The following is a 19799-nucleotide window of genomic DNA, read 5'->3' as shown; positions in this document are numbered from 1 at the left end:
TGAAAACATCATTTCGAGGGAAGCCACCACCTTCTCTATTTGCCTCACCAACTGGTAAGGAAGGCATCACTGTTGGAGAATTCAGATATGCAGGGCAGGACTAGGGAATGTTACCCTCCCACCTCCTTGTTCTGTCATGTCCTTAGAAATAATAAGGTGTCAGCAGGTAAAGACGTGGCACTACCAGCATCCCAGGGTTAGCTCAACATTCACTGTGTTATTTATGGTTTATCTGTTATGTACCAAGCACTATGCTAGGCACTGTGATGACACAGCCCTGCCAACAAGGAGCTCTCAGCCTCATAGGGGAGAAACACAGATAAATAACCGAATACCCAGCGTGTGATCTGATCAGTCTGTTGCACAAAGCTGTTCAGCAGAGGCAGAGGCTCAGTATCTGTGCAGTGGAACCCAGCCAGGGTACCTGCATTGTGTGAACTGCTCAAGCCCCTAGGTCATGCTCCTAGGCCATGCTCCTGCCCAGACTGGGCCTTGGGAAATTCTCAGAGTATCCTTCTGCTTCTGTATCTTGAGTCCACAGGCATCACACTGACATTTTGTCTTTGTGGTTCTCAACTGCTCAGTCATGACAAGGATTCCAACTCCACAGCCTTTGCAGAGTCAAGGTAATTGGTTTAGACGTGGCCGAGTACATTCTTTATCTTGAAGGGCTCACAGCATTACAAGGCTTCCTGGTTGGAAACCATGTGTTGGAAAAAGTGTCAAGCTGGATTTTAAATGGTGTGGGAAATCTAAAGCAGTCACTTAGACATTAGTAATGGCAGAGCTAAGATATGATAGTCACAGAAGGAGAAAGCCAAAGGACTAGAGACAAACACTGAAGCTTCCTGAGATTAGTTCTTAGCCAAAAAGTCAAGGACCCCAAAATTGTGATTTCCTACTTATGCTTAAATTTTTTAAGTTAAAACTTCCATAGAGTTTTATCTACTCAACCCTAGTCAGCAACTGACACAAGAATTCTGTGTAATAAGAGACCACAATAATCACAGTGGCATTCAAAAATAAATATTTATTTCTTGCTACCATATCTGTGGGACAAGTGGGGTTGTCTGTTCCACGTGTTGCATTCTAGGACCAAGGCTTGAGAAGCAGTGGCTACTCTGAGTATTCTCTTGTCATGGTTTTGGTAGAAGTACAAGAAGACAAGCCCAATCAGACAAACACACACATGATATCCTCTGCTCGCATCACATCCACTGGCATCCCACTGGCCAAAGCAAGCTACATGGCCAGAATCAGTGTTAAGAATAAGGGAAGTACTGAGTTCATATTACAAAGCTACAATAATCAAAACGGCATGATACTAGCGCAGTAACAGACACCTAGATCAATGGAACAGTATAGAGAGCCCAGAAATAAATCTACGGTCAATTAATCTACAAACGAAGGGAGCAATAATATACACTGGAAAAAAGAGTCTCTTCAATAATAGGTGGTGCTGGGAAAACTGGATAGCCACATGTAAAAGGAAGAGATTAGAACATTTTCTCATACCATACACAAAAATGAGTTCAAAATTAGAGACATGAATGTAAACTCTGAAACCATAAAACTCCTAGAAGGGAGCATGGACAGAACACTCTTTGACATAAATGGTAGCAAGATTGTTTGTATCTATCTCCTAAGGCAAAAGAAATAAAAGCAAAAATAAACAAATGAGACCTAATTAAACTTAAAAACTTTTTCCCAGCAAAGAAAATCATCAACAAAATGAAAAGACAACCTACTGAACAAGGGAAAATATTTGCAAATGATACTATTGACAAGGACTTAATACCCAAATTATGTAAACAGTTTATACAACTCAAATATCAGAAAAACAAACAATGTGATTAAAAAAAAAACAAAACAGGCAGAAGATCTGAGTAGACATTTTTCCAAAGAAGACATACAGATAGTTAACAGGCACATGAAAAGATACTCAACATCACTAATTATTACAGAAATGCAAATAAAAACAAAAATAAGATATCACTCACACCTATCAGAATGGCTATTATCAAAAAGTCTAAAATAACAAATGTTGATGACGATATGGATGTACACTGTTAGTGGGGATGTAAACTAGTACTAGTACTAGAAAACAATACGGAAGTTCCTCAAAACACTAAAAATAAGAGTTACCCTATGATCCAGCAATCCCACTCCTGGCAATATATCCAAAATAAATGAAAACACTAATTTGAAAACATACATGCACCCCAATGTTCATAGCAGCCCTATTTACAATAGTCAAGATATGGAAGCAACAGAAGTATCCATCAGCAGACAAGTGGATAAAGAAGGTGTGGTGTATATACACAATGCAATACTACTCAGTCATAAAAAAGGAACAAAAATCTGCCATGTGCAGCTATGCGGATGGACCTAGAAGATAGTATGCTTAGTGAAATTAGTCAGGCAGAGAAACACAAATATTTTATCATTTATATGTGGAATCTACAAAATAAAAATGAATATAGCAAAACAGAAAGAGACAAAACAGAGGGAACAAAGTAATGGATAATAGTGGGGAGAGGGGCTAGATAGGAGTCGAGGATTAAGAGATAGAAACTACTATGTACAAAATAGATATTCAACAAGGATATATTGTACAGCACAGGGAACTATAGCCATTATTTTGTAATAACTTTAAATGGAGTATAATCTATAAAAATACTGAATCATTATGCTCTACACCTGAAACTAACATAATATTGTAAGTCAACTATATTTCAACTTTTAAAAAAGAATCAGGGAATTACATATTATTAAGAGGCCGTGTGCCACGTGAGGGCATTACACAATCAAAGGGAAAAGAACTGGTAACAATAATCCCATTTAAAATACTTTCTAAACAATCCTGAAAGGTAGACATTTATAGGCTCTATTCTTTCCTGACAGCTGAGAAAACTGAGCCTCCAGAATTTGTCATTCATCCAGGTCAGACAGACAATACGTTGCTCTAGCAGAATTAGAATTCAAATCTTCTGCCTTCTGTAGTTTCTACAGAGCTATAGCTCATGTGAAACTGGCACGCATTTTTAATAATCACATCCCTTAATTATGCTCCCTTGCAGGTATCAGCTCTCCCCAACAAAGGCCAGACCCAACACTATCTCATCTATGAGCCAGATCATAGTGACTATCATTTGTTTGGGACCTTCTTTAGTGTTTTTACAAGCTATTTTTACTATTACTACACTAATAAATTATTTATGGTGGAAAACCTGAATCAGAAAACTCTGGCTACTTGAAAACAGACTTTATTAAAAACATCTCCTTTCCCCTCCAACATGTACCCCTCCCAAGACACACGCAATTTGTCTACTCTGAGCCTTAAAGATAGCAAGAGTTGGTGGCTGCAGAGGAGGGATTGTGGAGGTATCAGGGAATCAAGCAGAAGCTAACTCTTGAGCATGGAGATTTTACTTTGCTGTGACCACTCTTTGCAATCCAGTCACCAAACGGAACAGATCATAAAGCACCATAACTAGAAGTCATGAAGAGCAAGATGATAGCCTGAGGTCAGCAGCCTCCCATATGCATTCACCTACTCATACGACAAATAGTTATGGAAGGCCGTCTCCAAGCCTGGCAAAGTGCTGGAGCTGGGATGCTCCCCAAACAAGACGCTGGAGCTCCCCCGGAGTTTACATTCTGCAGAGAGTGGTAAAACTTATTACCAAAAAGCAAACAGGGTGATTTCAGACTGTACAGTGGGTTGTGAAGAAACAAGCCTTGTGACCCTGGCTAAGTCATAGGCTTAACCTTTCTCAGGGGCTGGATCGCTGCCAGACTGGACCCCCTGCTCGCGGTTAGGAGGATTAGGTGAATAAACTGAGGTCTGTGAGGGTCTAGGACTCCGGAGGCATTGCCTCCTCACTGTGGGCTTTGACCGAACTTCCTTCAGTCCCCTTCAGTCGGGCGGAGGGGCTTTCTGGAAACTCTTACCAAAACAAAAACAAAACTCCTGGCCTGATTCTTCCCGGAGAAGGGCCTAATAGCCCAGAGGATACCAAACAGCAAGGAAGGGGAAGGGGCTTAGCGGTTCTTCAGAACAAAAGCCCAGGCCCCGACGCCCTAGAGGGAGGCTCGGGCAGTGAGCGGAGCTAGGACATGTCTAACCTGCTCCCCGACTGCGCTGTGCGGGGCCGGGCGCCGCAGCAGCCAGGGCGCGCAGAGTGGGGTAGGGGACGGTCCCTGCTCTCCACTCCCACCGCCCGGGGACCAGCCGCCACCCGGCCTCCTCCTCCTTCCTTTGCCACCCGGGGGACAGGTCTGACAGCAGACTCTTCAACAGTTCGAAGGCAGAGGGAGGAGTTCCTCCTCCCCATCCCCGCCTCACGGCGGATCCCTTCCTCCGCCGAGGAGATCGAGGTCTAGGCAGTGAGAGAGGCCAGGAGGCTGCACCCCGCTACCCGGCTCCGGGCTGCGCAGTGCCGGGTCAGCTCCCGCGAGGCCGCTCGGAACCGCGGGGCTCGACTGTGACAGCTCGGGGCTGGGAGGCGGGGAGCCTCCTTTCCCCCCACCCCGAATCCGCAGCGATCCAGACGCCGCCCGGGCCTAGTCCTCCCCGCACCTCGCCAGGCCGGGAGCTGCAGGAGGACTGGGTGCAGTTTCCCCGAGCGCCCTGCCTCGCGCTCGAGCCGCAGCAGCTGCGCTCTTTGCGTGCGGGAAGGGGGCGCAGAGGGGCCAGGGGCGGAGGGGGCAGTGGGAGCCTCGGCCCCGCAGCGCGGCTTCAAGTTTCCATCGGCGAGCGGTTGTGCAACAGCCAGAAGAGCTGGAGCCGCGGGCGCCTCGGAAAACAAGTCGAGCCTATAAACAAAGCCACGTGGCCTCCGGGCTGGAGGGGCCGGGCTAAGAGCAGGCGGCTCTTCCGGCAACAAAGAGCCGCGGCCGGCGGCCCAAGATAAATACGGCGGCCCGGACCGCAGCGCTGCACTGCAGCGAGCTTCGCGCGCCCCGCGACCCTCTACCGTGCGTTCCGCGAGCGCCGGCACCTCGCTCCGCACCCCCGGATCCCGCAGCCGCTCCCTCACCGGCCCCCAAGTACCCCCGAGCAGCCGCCCAGGGCAGGCGCGCCCCCGAGGCCGCCAGGCAGGTCCCCGTCCATCAGTCCGTCGCGCCCATCCGTCGCATCCCTCGGCCGTGTCATGCCATTCCTCGGGCAGGACTGGCGGTCGCCGGGGCAGAGCTGGGTGAAGACTGCGGATGGCTGGAAACGCTTCCTGGACGAGAAGAGCGGCAGCTTCGTGAGCGACCTCGGCAGGTGAGGGGGTCGCCACCAACTTCAGCTGCGGTGGACAGACTCGGGCTGGCCTCTCGGAGTCGGGGGCGGGTGAATGGGACGCAGGCAGGCCGGAACAGGGTGAGGAGGGAGCCCCGGACCAGAAGGATGGAAGTGACTTATCCCGGGTTTCTGCAGAGATGTCGCCAGAGCACGAGTGTTTGGTTTCTCTTATTGTTCAAGGTCAGCGTCTCCAAGTGGGCACTTCTTACAGAATCCTGGTCCCTCTGAGAAACTGATCTTATCCCCAAACGCTAAAACTTAGACCCAACTTCAAGGGTCCACTGCCTTAAAGGACACCAGCGTCGTGCGATTTGCGTGGGGGGTGGGGGTGGGGGGTGAACGCCGGCTAGTGGGCCGCATGACCTTCACCCTGGGGTGGACCCTGGGGTGGGGGGGCTCTGAGCACAAGTCTGAGACAGGATTGGACACGGGTCCCGCCCGCCGCGCCTCCAGGCTCTTCCCACGCACAGACGACCACAGAGTGGGCAGGGAGGATGAGTAACCAGGAAGGGGCGACCAGATGGTCCCTGGGGCATCCGTGCTGGCAGAGCGACGGTAAAGACCCGAGGAGGCAGAGCTGCGGAGGAGGGGAGGGAGGCGGGCTGAGAACCCCACAAGCCCTCGGCCTGTGGGAGGACCGCGTCTTTGCACCTGTTTCCTCAGTGGCCCTTTCCGTCGTTTTCTTTGAGTAGTGCGTGCGCCCCCATTTCAAGTGATGCCCATCCCCTGCAGAAAGTCCACCTGGCTTGGGTGAGCCTCTGGAGTCAAGTTCCACCTGAACTGTCAGTGTGGTGGAAAATCTGAGTTTCCGAGGAGCCTGATGCCCCACCTCCACCCCGTTTAATAACACAGAAGCAGCGACTAAGGAGTTAGACGGCCTGGAATCTGTCAGCCCTCATCACCACAGTTGGCATCCGCATCGCTGCCATTTGGCCCAGAGGGGATCAGTGCAACCTGCTCACCCTTGGGTGACTTAACCCGTGGCCTTTGGTGAAAACCACTGCTCCCCACCCCCAGCCCTTACACTGACCTCGGTGGAGAATCCTGTAGGAGGGCCAGCTTCCACTCAGGTTTACCAGTGGTTGTTTGGCTGAGCCCCTGGCACTCAATTTTACAAAAACTATCAAGGAAATATGGTTATTTCAGCGTCCTGACCTCCAGGGCCCCGCACCTGTTTGTGATTTGTGAAGCATCACTTTTTGTTTTCCAGTGGAAAAAAATAAAAGTAATTAATCTTGGGGGTCTGCCAGGGAAGACGAGAGCACATTGACCTTTACTTTAAAGACACTTTGAGGTCGTCCCTGGGGAGGTTGGGGAGCACTCTAAAGAAATCTTACTTATAGAAACTCAGAAAATTTACAGAAAAATAAAAAGACCAACTGCTGTCTCTAGACTCTTTTAGGGACTCTAGTTGCCTATTTGGCCTAAATTTTTCTCCCTGGACTAAAACCTTCTTTTTTAGTATAGTAGGAACGGAAGCTTCTTTCCTTCCTTCCTTCCTCCTCATTCCTAAGAAGTGAGGATCTAATATTTTGGACTTTATTGAGGTGATAGTTTGGATTCTTCTAGGGAGGTGCAGCCATGGTCTGCTTAGCTGTGTCCCAGCGGCTCACCCAGATACAAGCGTAGGCTGTTCCTCAGTGGGAGACAGACCAGTGGGTTCAGCAGGAGAGTTTCCAAATCAGAGGCTCTGCTTGGCATAAACATTCACACTGAATCTGCTCTGGGAGATAAGCTGGTGTCACTCCTATTTAGAATAGTGGTGCCTCTCTCTCTGTAGGGGAGACCTGGAGACAGGTTTACCTTACCACGGAAGTTTGCCCTTAGCTTCCCACCCCTCTCTCCCCTTCTTGAAACTCCTTTCTTTCCTCGCTTTTCAGGCCATCTGAGCTAGAACTGCCACCTTACCACCATCATGACAAATGGTGATCCATTTAGTGACCACTTGGGGCTTTTGGATGAGTCAGATTTGAGGACTCATTTGGTAGCTCCTAGCAAAGCAGCTGCCTATTTGTTTGCAGAGTATTTTTTTTCTCCCAGCAATTGTAAACAATCCCTTCCCTACTTCACATGAGAAGTCTGCCAATTTCTTCAAAGCTGTTGGCCTTCTGAGACCCGGGTTTGCAGGCTCAAATATCCCTCCTGTTTTCAGTCCTGGTGATGTTGCCCTGTGATGTCAGGTTTGGGCTGCCAGCCTACCTACTCAGGTGAAGCTGAATGCCTCTCCTGTTAGGAGAAAACAAAAGGCAGGCCCTTTTGAAAAAGAGGGAGGGGGGTGGATGTGCAACGGAGGCCTGCAAAAGAGGCCTCAGGCACTTAGTCTGATTCCACCTCCCATTCTGTGAGCTGCCTGGACAAGAGTAGTGGGGGGGGCGCGGGGAGGCAGCTGGGGTGAGGGTGCCTTTGGTGTGTTGCAACCTGGGGACCATGGGGACTTTTGTGTGTGGACCACAGCTTCTCTGCCCAGAGCACCTTCTCTGGACCCTGCTGGCCATTCTGTCTGTGTCCCCGGCTGTCTTCTTCCAGCAGCAGAATGTTCCAAAACCCCATCACAGCTAAGTGCCCTGAACTGAGATCAAGGGAGGATTTCAGATAAACTTCAAGGAGGGCGCCTTGTGAAAAAGTTGAAACTACCTAAGAGGAATGGCAAGTGTTACATTTGGGCAGATGAAGAAAATTCAAGGAAAGAGTTCAGCAGGAATTAGGGCGATCCAAGGCTTCAAGGAACTGGTGATTGAGCCACCTCGGAAGCAGTCCTGCTCACCAATAACCCCCAGCCCTGCCCCGCCCCACCCCCCAGATGAGTAATCTCAGCTCCCTGAGCCTGGGCCACTCTTCTGCAAGCCTGCAGTGGTGCCTCTGAAAACTCCAAAAGTACAGCTAAGGCTGAACCAGGAAGCAGGAAGTTTACCCTGGTGCCCTGGGTGCACAAATAAAAACAAGCAAATAAAATAGTGAATAAGCAAATAAAATAATAGTTAATATTTTTATGAGCGTTTACCGTGTACAAGGCAGTGTTCTCAGGGCTTCATACACTAGGCTGTTTGTTTTGCCTCAACAATGGGGTTCTCGCCCTGTGAGTCTGACAGTTTGGGTATGTATTGGAGCAAATTAGCCTAGAACTCTCATTGGCCTTCATCTACAACTAAGCCTTAGGAGTAGGCCACAGCTTTCTCCAAATGGTCAATTACAAATGAGAAATAGGACTTCTTTTTTTTCTTCTTCTTCCCTCCCTTTGTCTCTGCTGCCAAATGCACTTATTTTGAAATCTTTCATTTTTTCTAAAGTTGTCTTTAAGTATCTTGGTATGTGTGTGATGACAGTACAGGGCTGGAAGAGGTCTTTTTTTTCTTAGTCTAGGCCTGTGCCTATAAAAATCAAGATTAGTTAGAACTGACTATAAAATAGCAAGTTACTGGTTACTGTTGCATTTAATGAAGAAGACAGTCTGTTTAAATGGTTTTGCTTATTAAAAAAAAAGAAAAGTCATGGTTCCTAAATGATGATGGCTTTTCTTGTTCAAAATTTCAGTTGTAATTTTCCATTGGCTTTGCATTTTCTTGAAATGGACATAATTGAACTCTCAAAATAGCCTCTAACTGAATATATTATTGCTTAAAAGAAAACATATAAGCAGGCAACACAAATAAACCCCGTAGTTCTTCCTTCAAGGCCCTACCTCTGAGGTCCAAAACCTAAGTGAAAAGTGCAGGGTTTCTCTTTGGTTAAAGCTTTTCTACATTCTCCAGTGGGAGAGCGTCATCAGTTATGTCCAATTCTTCTTAAACTAGCTTTGGAAATGAGTCACTCGGGCTTAAAGCAGGTTATTGTTATTTCTGAGGAAAGCAAGTGCTCAAATTCCTTTGAGGAATGTTTTCAATTAGAAAAGAATAAGATGAAAGATAAATATTTAACATTGCTAAGGAATGGTCACCATCTATGGCCCAGGCTCCGAAAATGCTCCACTAACCCTTAAATGTGTGATTGAGAATAAGACAGCTTCATTTTGTGGTGCTCTCTGTGTGGAATCCAGGCTGTAGGTGTCTGCTCATGGTGCCAGTGTGTGTTTCCTTTAAAAATAAGTCTTCGTGTGATATTTTTACACAAAATGGCCTCCACTTTGTTTTCTAAAGCTGTTCTCAGCTTTGGTACATCATGGACCAGTCAAGTGACTCCATTTTCCTCCCTTCTCCTCAGCGTTGACAGAAATTTCTTAAATTAGCTCTAAGGACTCCGAATTCCGCTCTCTGTTTCTTCTGCCCCTCTTACCCTGCTGAACTTGGCGCAGGGCAGCTGGCTGCTCAGTGGTTTTGTGCCCCTAGAGCTGTGCAAGCAAATACACACTCACGTGTGACACAAAGCCAGGCCCAAAACATTCACCCTGGGCTCAGTAAGACTTAGTGTTCCCTAAGATAGGGCATTTCTACAGTAAACCCGCTGAAACCTCAAAGTATCCTGTATCCCAGGATGAGAAGGAGAGGGCTAATGATATTAGGAAGTTCAATAAATGGTATTAAGCTTGGCCTTCTGAGGGAAGATTAACAAATGACTGATTATCCATCTAGCCTATCCCTCTGGGTCCAGAAACACTGAGTATATTGTTGGTGCTGTCACGTGTAAGCATGTTAGCAAGATACTTATTGTACTTATTGAAGTACTGGAGAGATCATTGTATTGATAGTAATAGGATACCGGAGATTGTTTTTCAACCCCTCTTTTCTCTTTTACATAATACTCATAACATGTAGAAGTGCAGGTGTGCCTCATCTTATCCAACAGATATTGGTCCAAACGATATAAATCAAATCACAATTTAATTCAGAAAGTTAAAGGGCTCTAATATATGGTTGATGTAAGTAAAAAATAAAAAAAAAAAAAAAAAACAGTTGATGTTTTACTGGTTGACATTATAAATCTTGCTTGAAAAAAATAAAAATCCTGCCTGGCATACGCATACCCCATGGGAGTTGGGAGGTAGGGGTAAGGGGATCTTTTCATTGTATCTTCTCAATATTTCTCCTGCATTTCTTCTGCGGAAACTCTTTGGAGATTTACCTCTCAAGTCCCATTACATAATAGAACTCCATCAGCCCCCCAGAGACAGCTAAGCTTACTGAAGGAAATATGCCCCAACCCAAGGTGAAACTATACATTGTTTAGTGACCTGTGAATTGACCAGTTCTGTCTTTTCAGCCCTAACAGATGTGTGAATTGTAAATTCAGCTTGTTTCATTTAGGACTCAAGGTCTTCACCTCACAACATGATGTCTAGTGTTAGTCAAGGAATGATATGAAACCTAAACAACTAATCCTATATGCTGAACACCTCCTAGAAATACAGTCTATAAGTCAGACTTCTGTAAATGTTTTAAAGACAGGAGGGGAGCATGCTAGTTAAAAGCAGCTTGGGATGGGGAGGGAGATGGGAGGAAGGTTCAAGAGGGAGGGGACACATGTATACCTATGGCTGATTCATGTTGATTTTTGACAGAAAATAACAAAATTCTGTAAAGCAATTATCCTTCAATTAAAAAATAAGTTAATTAAAAATAAATAAATAGGTCAAACATATGGTATGTGAATCATATCTCCATAAAGCTATTTTTTTAAAAGCAGCTTGAGGTGGATGATTTTTGCAAAATGAAAATATTGTATATTATAGTGATAACAGTAGCCCTTCCTCTTCCTCCCTCCCCACCCATTCATAATTTTTGCTTAAAATAATGTTGCTGTACCCTGGGTGGCTCTTAAAGAGTGCAGAACTATGTAGCTAATACAATGGCAAACACCGTTGGGCATTCAAAACGAGTAGAAGTCCCCATCCCTGTCTTCCATAGAGATGTGACACTATTTTCTTCCTAAAAGAGGCAAGTTTGGGCCTGTGCAGACTTCTTTTGAGTGATTATTTTATTGCTTTGTTTGAGGAGCACATATGATTGAGTTTTATAACTGCAGTGAGTTATTTATAGAAACAGCTCATGTTAAAGTATAACTGTTACAGCTCATCCCCTCTGGTCTTGTTATTCCTAGTTACTGCAGCAAGGAAGTATACAATAAGGAGAATCTTTTCAACAGCCTGAACTATGACGTTGCAGCCAAGAAGAGAAAGAAGGACATGCTGAATAGCAAAACCAAAACTCAGTGTAAGCTGTTTGTTTTGAACTTAAGAAAGAAAGCTGTCTGTAGATCGTTTTGATTGGTTCTTGGGGCGGGAGCGGGGGCGGTCGGGGGCGGGAATCACACCTCACGTGTTTGGCATTGGCTTTCACATTGACTGTGTCATTGACAGAGGTTACAGGGATCTCTGCACTCAAAAACGTGGTTGTGCGTTTTAGGAGTGAGATTAATGTATTCTTTATAGTTGTGTTTATAAGTCAGTTGCTAGTTGGGGTGTTTTTTCCCAGCTTGTCACTTATATTGACAGTTTAGTTATTATTCAGTAATACGGTCAGCCCAGCAGTGTGTGCTTTCATTTGGAACTGGGTTTTGAGGCTTTGAATGTACATTTTCCCCCCCTCTTTCCTTGTATAAATACTAGTAACAGTTCTAGATGCTGGATGTATGAACAGAGAGTCTAAATTTCTGTTAATAAGCAGGAATTACAGATCTTTAGTTGATTCCATCTGTACTGCATGGCTTTCTCATGTTATCTGTTTTATTTCTACTCTTTAAGGCGTTGTTTAACTTGTAGGCTTGGCATTTAACACCAACTTGTACTTGGGTATTAGATTTTTTTTCTTTAATTTGGAGCTTTGGTATACTCGATCTGAGTATCAAAGACTTGAAATGCCTTCAACAAAGTAAATTATAACTCTGGTATTTATACACTGCAGAAATTAGGCATTTGCATCCCCTTAGACTGTCAGTAGAGTCTTTGTATTTTCTGTCAAAACTTGTTAACACTTTGGAATAAATGAAAAATAAATGCAAAATCTTGGGCATGTTGTAAATTTTAAAGCTATTGGGTTTTTTTGTTTGTCTTTTTAGATTTCCACCAAGAAAAATGGATCTATGTTCACAAAGGAAGTACTAAAGAGGTGAGCACTCATCTGTTAAGGAGAATGCTTAGTTTTATACCTGCCCTGGGAGAATATAGGACTGTCTCCTTGGGTGTGGGTGGTGGTAGCTTGCAGCCCACTGCCTAGCCAACCATCAGAGTTTGGGGCTACAGAGATAGAGGCAAAAGTCACTAGGTGGACTCCCCAGTTGTTCAGTGAGATGATGACTGTAAAAGTGCTTTATGGAGATGAATATTCCCATCTCAAATGTACTGTTATAAAGTTCCAGCCTTTCCCTCAGGACAGTGCCTCCCTTTTGTTCTAACATCAGTTTTAGACTTCAACTCAGTTCATTTTAGCCCTGGAGGTTTACTTACTAAACACAGCAGAAGTGTTTGTGCCTGCCTGGTGCGACACTGCGCAAACAAGATGCAGAAGAGAACACGATGTGGTAAGATCTAAATTTGCATGGTAGATTGATAGAATTTCTGTCACTGTCAGGGCCCTTGGAGAACTAGTTCCCTCTGTGATTTGAGGCCCTGAGAGGGAGACAGTGATATACCCGAGACCACCCAGGTACTAGGAGTAGAGCTGGGGCTGTGAGTCAGGGTTTTCCACCCTCAGTGCCTTGTGCATTCACAGGGGAAAGACCAAAACTTCCTGGCTCCTTCGTGAAGCCTTAAAAACGCTTCTGATGATCACAGTGAGAAAAGCCCTAGAGACGTGAGGCAGGGTGGCAGACAGAGCTAACACAGGCAGGGTTAATTCTCCCCCCAGAAGTATGTTCCCGTGATCAACATATATCACATATCCATCTCCCAACCATTCCTCAACAAGCAAGTGCATGCGGAGGACAAGGGCCCACGGGGTACACATCATGACTTCAGTCACTGACTAAGCAACTGTCTGCTGAACCACCCATCTTTGTGGCTCACGGGGGTGAGGGGTAGGGGGGTGGAGGTTCCCAGCAAGAGCTGATCATGGTGCAGGAAAGGAGCAGGTTACCTGAGACAGCCACCCAGCTGGTCGGCAGAGTCCCGGCAGATCATTCTAGAACTTGACCTCTGCACCCCCTGTTTTCATATTCAGCGCCATGGATACTGCACTCTGGGGGAAGCTTTCAACAGGCTGGACTTCTCAACTGCCATTCTGGATTCCAGAAGATTTAACTATGTTGTACGGGTAAGTCTCTGTAGATTACCCAGACTCTCAAGTTGAAGTGTCTCTTTAGCTTGTCTTGAAGTAGCCCCCACCCCCACCCCTGCATGATAAGAATAAAAGTAACTTTTTAGGACCCTGGGCATCTTGAGGAAAGCAGAAAATGGACTCCTCAACTTCCCCTTCCCCGGATGGACTTCCGTTCCATATGGATCCTGTTAAGACGTGCCTGTGATTGGCAGCCCCAGATAGGGACCGCCATAATCCCTCATGTGAGCCACAGGGCGGGCAGCATGGGCTCTGGCAGCAACATTAGCCAGAGAGAATTTAGCAGAAAACAAGTTGTAAAGCACCTTGGCTTGTTTTAAAAATTTTATACCCCTCTGGTCATTCTCACTGGCCTTCCTCCTTGCCCAATTGTAGCTGACTCTGTGTGAACTTTTAAGACATTTCTGGTGTAAGCCTCAAAGCTGGGTGTTCAGGCACGTTGGAACCTTGTTTCCCTGACTCCCTTCCACCACCCCTCCACCGCCACGTGATGACAATATTCAGTCCCAGGTTCACTGCAAGCCTGAAACTACCCACTTGGGTCAGTTGCTTCCTATTTTAAACCCTGCGTTGGGGTGAAAAAAAAAATTAATGAGCTTTAGCAAAATAGTAATGATGAAGGTAGTAAAACAAGCTAAGCCTAACCATGACCTTCAAGTTACTGATTCTTTTTAATTGCTTGGTGGCTGTTTTTCCCCCTAAGCTCCCTTGTGTGGTGTTGTCAGCGGTTCCATCCGGGAGGTAGCAGCTGTTTGGGTTTTAGGATCAGAATTAGGAGGCAGTTTACCCCTATGGGTGTTGGTCGGTCGGGTTTTTATTTTCTTTTTCCTGGGTTGTTGTGCTTCTCGGTGCCGTGTCAGTGAGTCAGATGATTGCAAAGGCTCAGCCAGAGCGATGACATTCAAGCCCCCTTGAGGCCTGGATTGTTCACCTGTCATCTGGGCAGATATAGGCCTGGCTGTCCCAACTGACCTGATTTTAAAACACACACACACACACACAAACCCAGGCCTCTTGTAGGTTAGAAGCTCTGAGCTGGGCCCATGATCAGATCTGTCTGCTCTTCAGATGAACCCTTATTCCAGACCAAAAGGGATAACAATCAGAGACCTTTCTGATGAAATGTTCATGTCACTCAGTGTGACTCTGCTGACTCTGGGAGGTCATTTTGGCCCACAACTCAGTGCAGACTGGTTGGAGTCAGGCCCAGGAAGACCTGGAACTTGTCACTAACAAAGTGAATAGTTTCCAGTCTCCCAGATCTGATGTCTTGATCCCAAACTGATCAGCATATGGTTAATTTTTAGATGGTTCTCCTTTCTACCTGTTCTCCTTTCCCCAAGAAATAAGATAAAGCAAAGGAACAAAGGAGTTGAATTGTGGAGATCTAGTTCAAACAATTGTGTGCACTGATACCTCTTAGCCTTCCATTAACCATGTAAAGTGTAGGTACTTTTATTCTCTGTTTACATAAAGAGAGAGGTACAGAGAAGTAAAATGACCTGTCCAAGGTGACAAAGCTACATAAGCGAAGATACCCAAATCTGAAACCGGCAGTTAAAGTCCAGACTCTTTAGCTGCGACAAGGAGGAGCTCCATACAAGCAAAGGACTGAAAGTAAAGTGGCCTGCGGTCAGATCTCAGCTCCACGTCTTTCCGTTGTTTCACCCTCACGCTCCCAAGTGTCAGAAGGACTTAGAATAACCTAACTTCACAGAGTAGCTGTGAAACTCAGTAACATACATGGAAATTTTCTGCAGACCGGAATATGTTAGTCAAAGTCAGCTACTAATATTTGTTATTACCTACCTGTCAAAATTACTGTTTATAAGAGTCAACTCTAATTGATCACACAAGGCAATTTTATTTCTGGGAATTCAATTAATATTTTTGACTTTTATGACAAGATTTTATAATTGGTAAGCTTTTCCAGACTTAATTTTTAGACTAGTTGACTATTAAATCTTCTTGTGTGTTTAAAACATTATTGTTTATTCTCCCTGAAAGACCTTTTCAATTTGGTTGATAAAAAAAAAAAAATGATTTTCTACTTAAAAAAAAAATACCTGGAGAATCATGCCCTTTGCTCTCGATTAAAACTCAGCATGAAGAACTTGTGTCTAACAGTATGAGCACAATCTCCTAATCTTGAAGTTAAAGAAACTGTTGAATGCTTTCTGTTATTAGGTTCAGAAAGAGGGGGAAAATATCTATTTTGGAAAGAATAATCTTTTTTTCCTCTTCACTGTTAGAGTCCTCTGTAATTTGAGAAATGTTATTTTTATAAAGAGCTTAAACATTTTAATGATAGGCACCACATTTTGAGGGTTTTCTTCTAAGGAACTTAAGACACTTAAGTTGTTCTCAAATAGTCTTCTTATCCTTAAAGCAACTTTGCAAAGTAGCTTGCCAGTGTTTTATCCTCATCCTACTGCTTTGGCCTAATGGTTTCTTAATACTACAATGATTCCTCAGTACCAGAAGAATCAACTTTGACGCCTTCAAATTTGTTTAACCTCTTTAAAGACAAAGTACATTTTTAAAAATGAATCGTATTCATACTGGCTATCAATCTCCATAAAAGAGACAGGCAGAGGGAATGAAAAAGATGGCCACCAATCCTATCTCAGTGTTATGATTTTTATCAGATAGCATGAAAATTTTGTGGAACTTTTAGAATCAGAAATTTGATGATAAATTGGAGAGGTTTTTATATAACGTTTGTACCTTTGCTTAATTGGCTTTAGGCTACACTCACTGCCTCTACCCACTTCTCTCCATACCACCAATGGCTTAAACACAGTTTTAACTGTGGTTTTTAAAGATGATTTAAAATCTCTAAAAGCAGAAACTTACCCACTTATGAAAGGTCACTTTTTCAAAAATGGGTTTACACCATGCCTCAAGACCAACACATTTTGGAAATTCCCCTAGGGAGCCGATGAAGATTCCAGGAGATGGGCCAGTGGTGGGGTTAGAACTGTAACCAGGAAAACACAAGTGCTGACTAACCCATGCAGGGCACAGAGAGGCCAGCAAAGTAGGTCTCCAGAGGACACACAGTTGCACGTTAGAAGCACCTGTGAAACATTTTTCCCTAGGAAGCCCACCTCTAGTGCATTCGAGTTCATCAGCTGAAGCTGGTACCCTGGCATTGCTACTTAAGTTTATCCACCAGTTGATGCTAGCATGTTTTCAAGTTTGCCAACCAGCCCAGAAACCGCTTGGGAACCCAACTTATATTTTGCATAATAAGTTTTTAAACAAGACACACTGAGGCATGAGTGCAAGAGAGGGCTTTAACACTTTAATGCCAGAATGATCTTTGGTCCTCCCAGCTCTCTCTATTGGCATGAGAATGTGGCCAAGTACTTGGTAACTCTAGATGCTGCCTTTAGACCAGGAAGAACCTTGAATAGCAATTTCCTGACCTTAATAAAGGGGATTCCCAGGTGGCAGTGGTGCTAGTGGTAAGAACCCAGCTGACAATGCAGGAGACATAAGAAATGCAGGTTCAGTCCCTGGCTCGGAAAGATCCCCTGGAGGAGGGCATGGCAACCCACTCCAGTATTCTTGCCTGGAGGATCCCATGGACAGAGGAGCCTGGCGGGCTACAGTCCATAGAGACGCACAGAGTCGGACACAACTGAAGCAACTTAGCATGCACGCACACATGACCTTAATGAATTGCCCCTTGTGTGCAACAGTTGGGGAAGGACAAACAAAAAGTTTGCAACCGCACTCTCTCCGCTCCTCTGCCATAGAGAACATCCACAACCTAAACCGATGCACATTTTTATTTTTTTCTGCATTACAGCCCTAAGTCCATTTGAATGTTTCCAGCAAGTTACTGACTTCTTACCACCCCCTAAAAATCTTTTTCCAAAAACATGTTTTAGTTTAAGTTGACCGGCGGTTTGGCAAACGAAAGGCTGAAATATGGCACGATAATGACTCAAATTTAAACCCAATGCCTTCAATTAAAGGGCGTGCTGTTGCCAAGCCCCTGATGGGTCATGATGTGTGCGGGCAGCTGGGCCCTGCACCGGGTCCCTCTGCCCAAGTGACCTTGGATTAATCTGGTGGTGCACAGCCTTCCTTTGCTTAAAGTTCGAGTCCTGCCCCCTGGGTCTTAAAACTGGTGGTGTCTTCTTCCTTCGAGACTGAGAAACCGAGATGGAGGGAAGGAGGCCAGCCCTCCCAATGGCAATAAAATCAAAGGAGCAGAGCCCTAAGCCCATTTGAAAATGAGGGCAGAAGTGGTTGGGAACTGGGAGAATCCACCCGTAGGGTATTAGCACTGAGGGTCCCGAGCTAAGCTTAAAGTGACTGCTGATTAGGGTGCTGGCGATTTTACCAAGCAGTGCTGCATCTCAGGATTCCTAGCTTTCTCAGTCATCCTAAGCATTTAGGCAAGGAGATCGTGCAATTTCTAGGTGCCCTAAGAAGTGGGGGACACTCACAGGCCTTGAGGGTATGACCACGGAATTGGATGAGTACATGCAGAAGTAGGGGGCTACCTGAAGAAGTGGGGGTGCCCACACAATGACAAAAGTAACAGAATACTTGCAGAAGTAGGGGGTACCCACCGAAGTGGGGGCGCCCCCAAAAATGGAGGAAGGCTGGAAGACCAGAATAGTGGTGTTTTTGACCACGGACAACTGACAGTGCACGTATTCTCAATTTATATATATTCATAAATTCACTTGTAAATCATACACAGACGCATACATGCGTGCTCAGTTGCTTCAGTCATGTCCAATTCTCTGCTCCCCTGTGGACTATAGCCCACCAAGCTCCTCTGTTCATGGGATTCTCCTGGCAAGAATACTGGAGTGGATTGCCATGCCTTCCTCCTGGGGATTTTCCCAACCCAGGGAGTGAACCCACGTCTCCTGCATCTCCTGCATTGCAGGTGGATTCTTTATCCGCTGAGCCACATGGGAAGCCCCATATACCTCTAAAAGGTGCTAATAATGGTACCTACTATCCTATTGCTACAAAATTAAACTGAATTTAATCCCTTGAAATGCCTTTGAACAGTGCCCAGTACATCCATTGCTGCTATAACTATTGTCATCTTTAGGGTGGTAATTAGGCATTAGAAAATATATGAAAATAGAAATTAAAGATGAAATAAAATATAGAGATTGACTTTTTTATGATTTTCCTACCTGATTTTCTTTTGCATCCCACTTTGGAGATGGAGAAACACTGGAGGTGGATTCTTGGAAGAGGTTGAACCTGAGAGTCTCCTTCCTTGAAGGAAGGCCAGGATTTGGCCAGGTGGAGAGACAGTAGAAGGCTTTGCAGAGACAAATGGCACGAGCCCCAAACTGGAGATGGGAAAAAGAGAAAAGGAGAGTCAAGGGCAGTGTGACAATGAGCCTGGTTCAATGCTAGGGTTGGGGTAAAGAGGCTGCGTAGACAGGGAGCCTGATTTCAGCAGACTCATTGTGGCAAACAGAGGTGCTCAGGTCAATACAGGAAACAGGGCATCACTCTAAGTTCAGAATTTTCTGGGATGGATAGAAGACAGAGAGGCAAGTTGCTCTCGGCTGAGAATACAATTGATTTGTATAAACTTGGCCCTCAGTTAGAGAGATGTTTCACTTGCAAATAATATTTACCCAATCTTGACATGCCTGGAGATTATTAATGTAGCCAAAATGCTCCCTCTTCCAACCTGTCAGTGTTCAGGCTCAAAGTCAGGACAAAACTTTCCAGGTTCTAATCTAGGTTGTCCATTGAATAAATAAGGGTCTTGCAAGTACACAGAGGTATTGCCTGATATAACCAAAGGTTTATTGCAGAAGACATAATTTTCCTATGGGCACCCAGCTTGGGTACTGAGCATGGGAGAAAGGGCAGGGGCTTCTCCAAGCTTCTTAAAGTTTTTTCCTACCTTTGAGAATCCTTTGGCATGTTTTCTAACTGGACATGAATGTCCTTTAAACCTCAGAGCCTACTGTCATAGGGAAAAGAGAAATTTAGGGATGAATTACATTTTTAACAATATTCTATGCAAGACAGAGTATGTTTGGGTATGCATGCTGCATAGCTAACCTCGAACCAACAAGGCAAGTAGCTGCTCTTTCTGTTTGTGCTTCTGAAGCCCCAGTTGCCTGGTATTCCTTTAAATCTCAGCTGCTTGCCTTCCTGGTAAGTGTTAATGATGTGTTTGCATTAAAAGTGATGTATCAGTCTGGGAAAAGACCCCATATGAATACCAGCCTGACAGTCCATACCATCTACTGTTGATCATGTCATTTGACCCCCCCTGAGCCCCCTTTTCTAAAGCA

General features: G+C 45.2%; 1 protein-coding gene across 2 annotated transcripts in view; it reads left to right on the top strand.

Moving 5' to 3' along the window:
* Positions 1–4941: 4941 nt before the first annotated feature.
* The window catches only part of FBXO32 (F-box protein 32), a 37097-nt gene continuing 22239 nt past the window's right edge, over positions 4942–19799 (top strand). The window contains exons 1-5 of one of the 2 annotated variants that reach the window (XM_086337102.1): positions 4942–5272; positions 11324–11436; positions 12281–12330; positions 13381–13473; positions 13584–15480. In XM_086337102.1, coding sequence (XP_086193228.1) covers positions 5157–5272; positions 11324–11436; positions 12281–12330; positions 13381–13473; positions 13584–13817 — 606 coding nt within the window. In that variant the 5' untranslated portion in view covers positions 4942–5156 and the 3' untranslated portion in view covers positions 13818–15480. Of the gene's footprint in view, positions 5273–11323; positions 11437–12280; positions 12331–13380; positions 13474–13583; positions 15481–19799 lie in introns of those variants that run through there. The other variant, XM_086337101.1, reaches the window with a different exon arrangement.

This window comes from Bos grunniens, chromosome 14, assembly GCF_055505025.1.
Source record: "Bos grunniens cultivar Pamir isolate PY7600 chromosome 14, Bosgru_T2T1.0, whole genome shotgun sequence".
In the NCBI taxonomy this organism is placed as follows: domain Eukaryota; kingdom Metazoa; phylum Chordata; class Mammalia; order Artiodactyla; family Bovidae; genus Bos; species Bos grunniens.
This window is presented reverse-complemented; position numbering and strand designations above follow the sequence as displayed.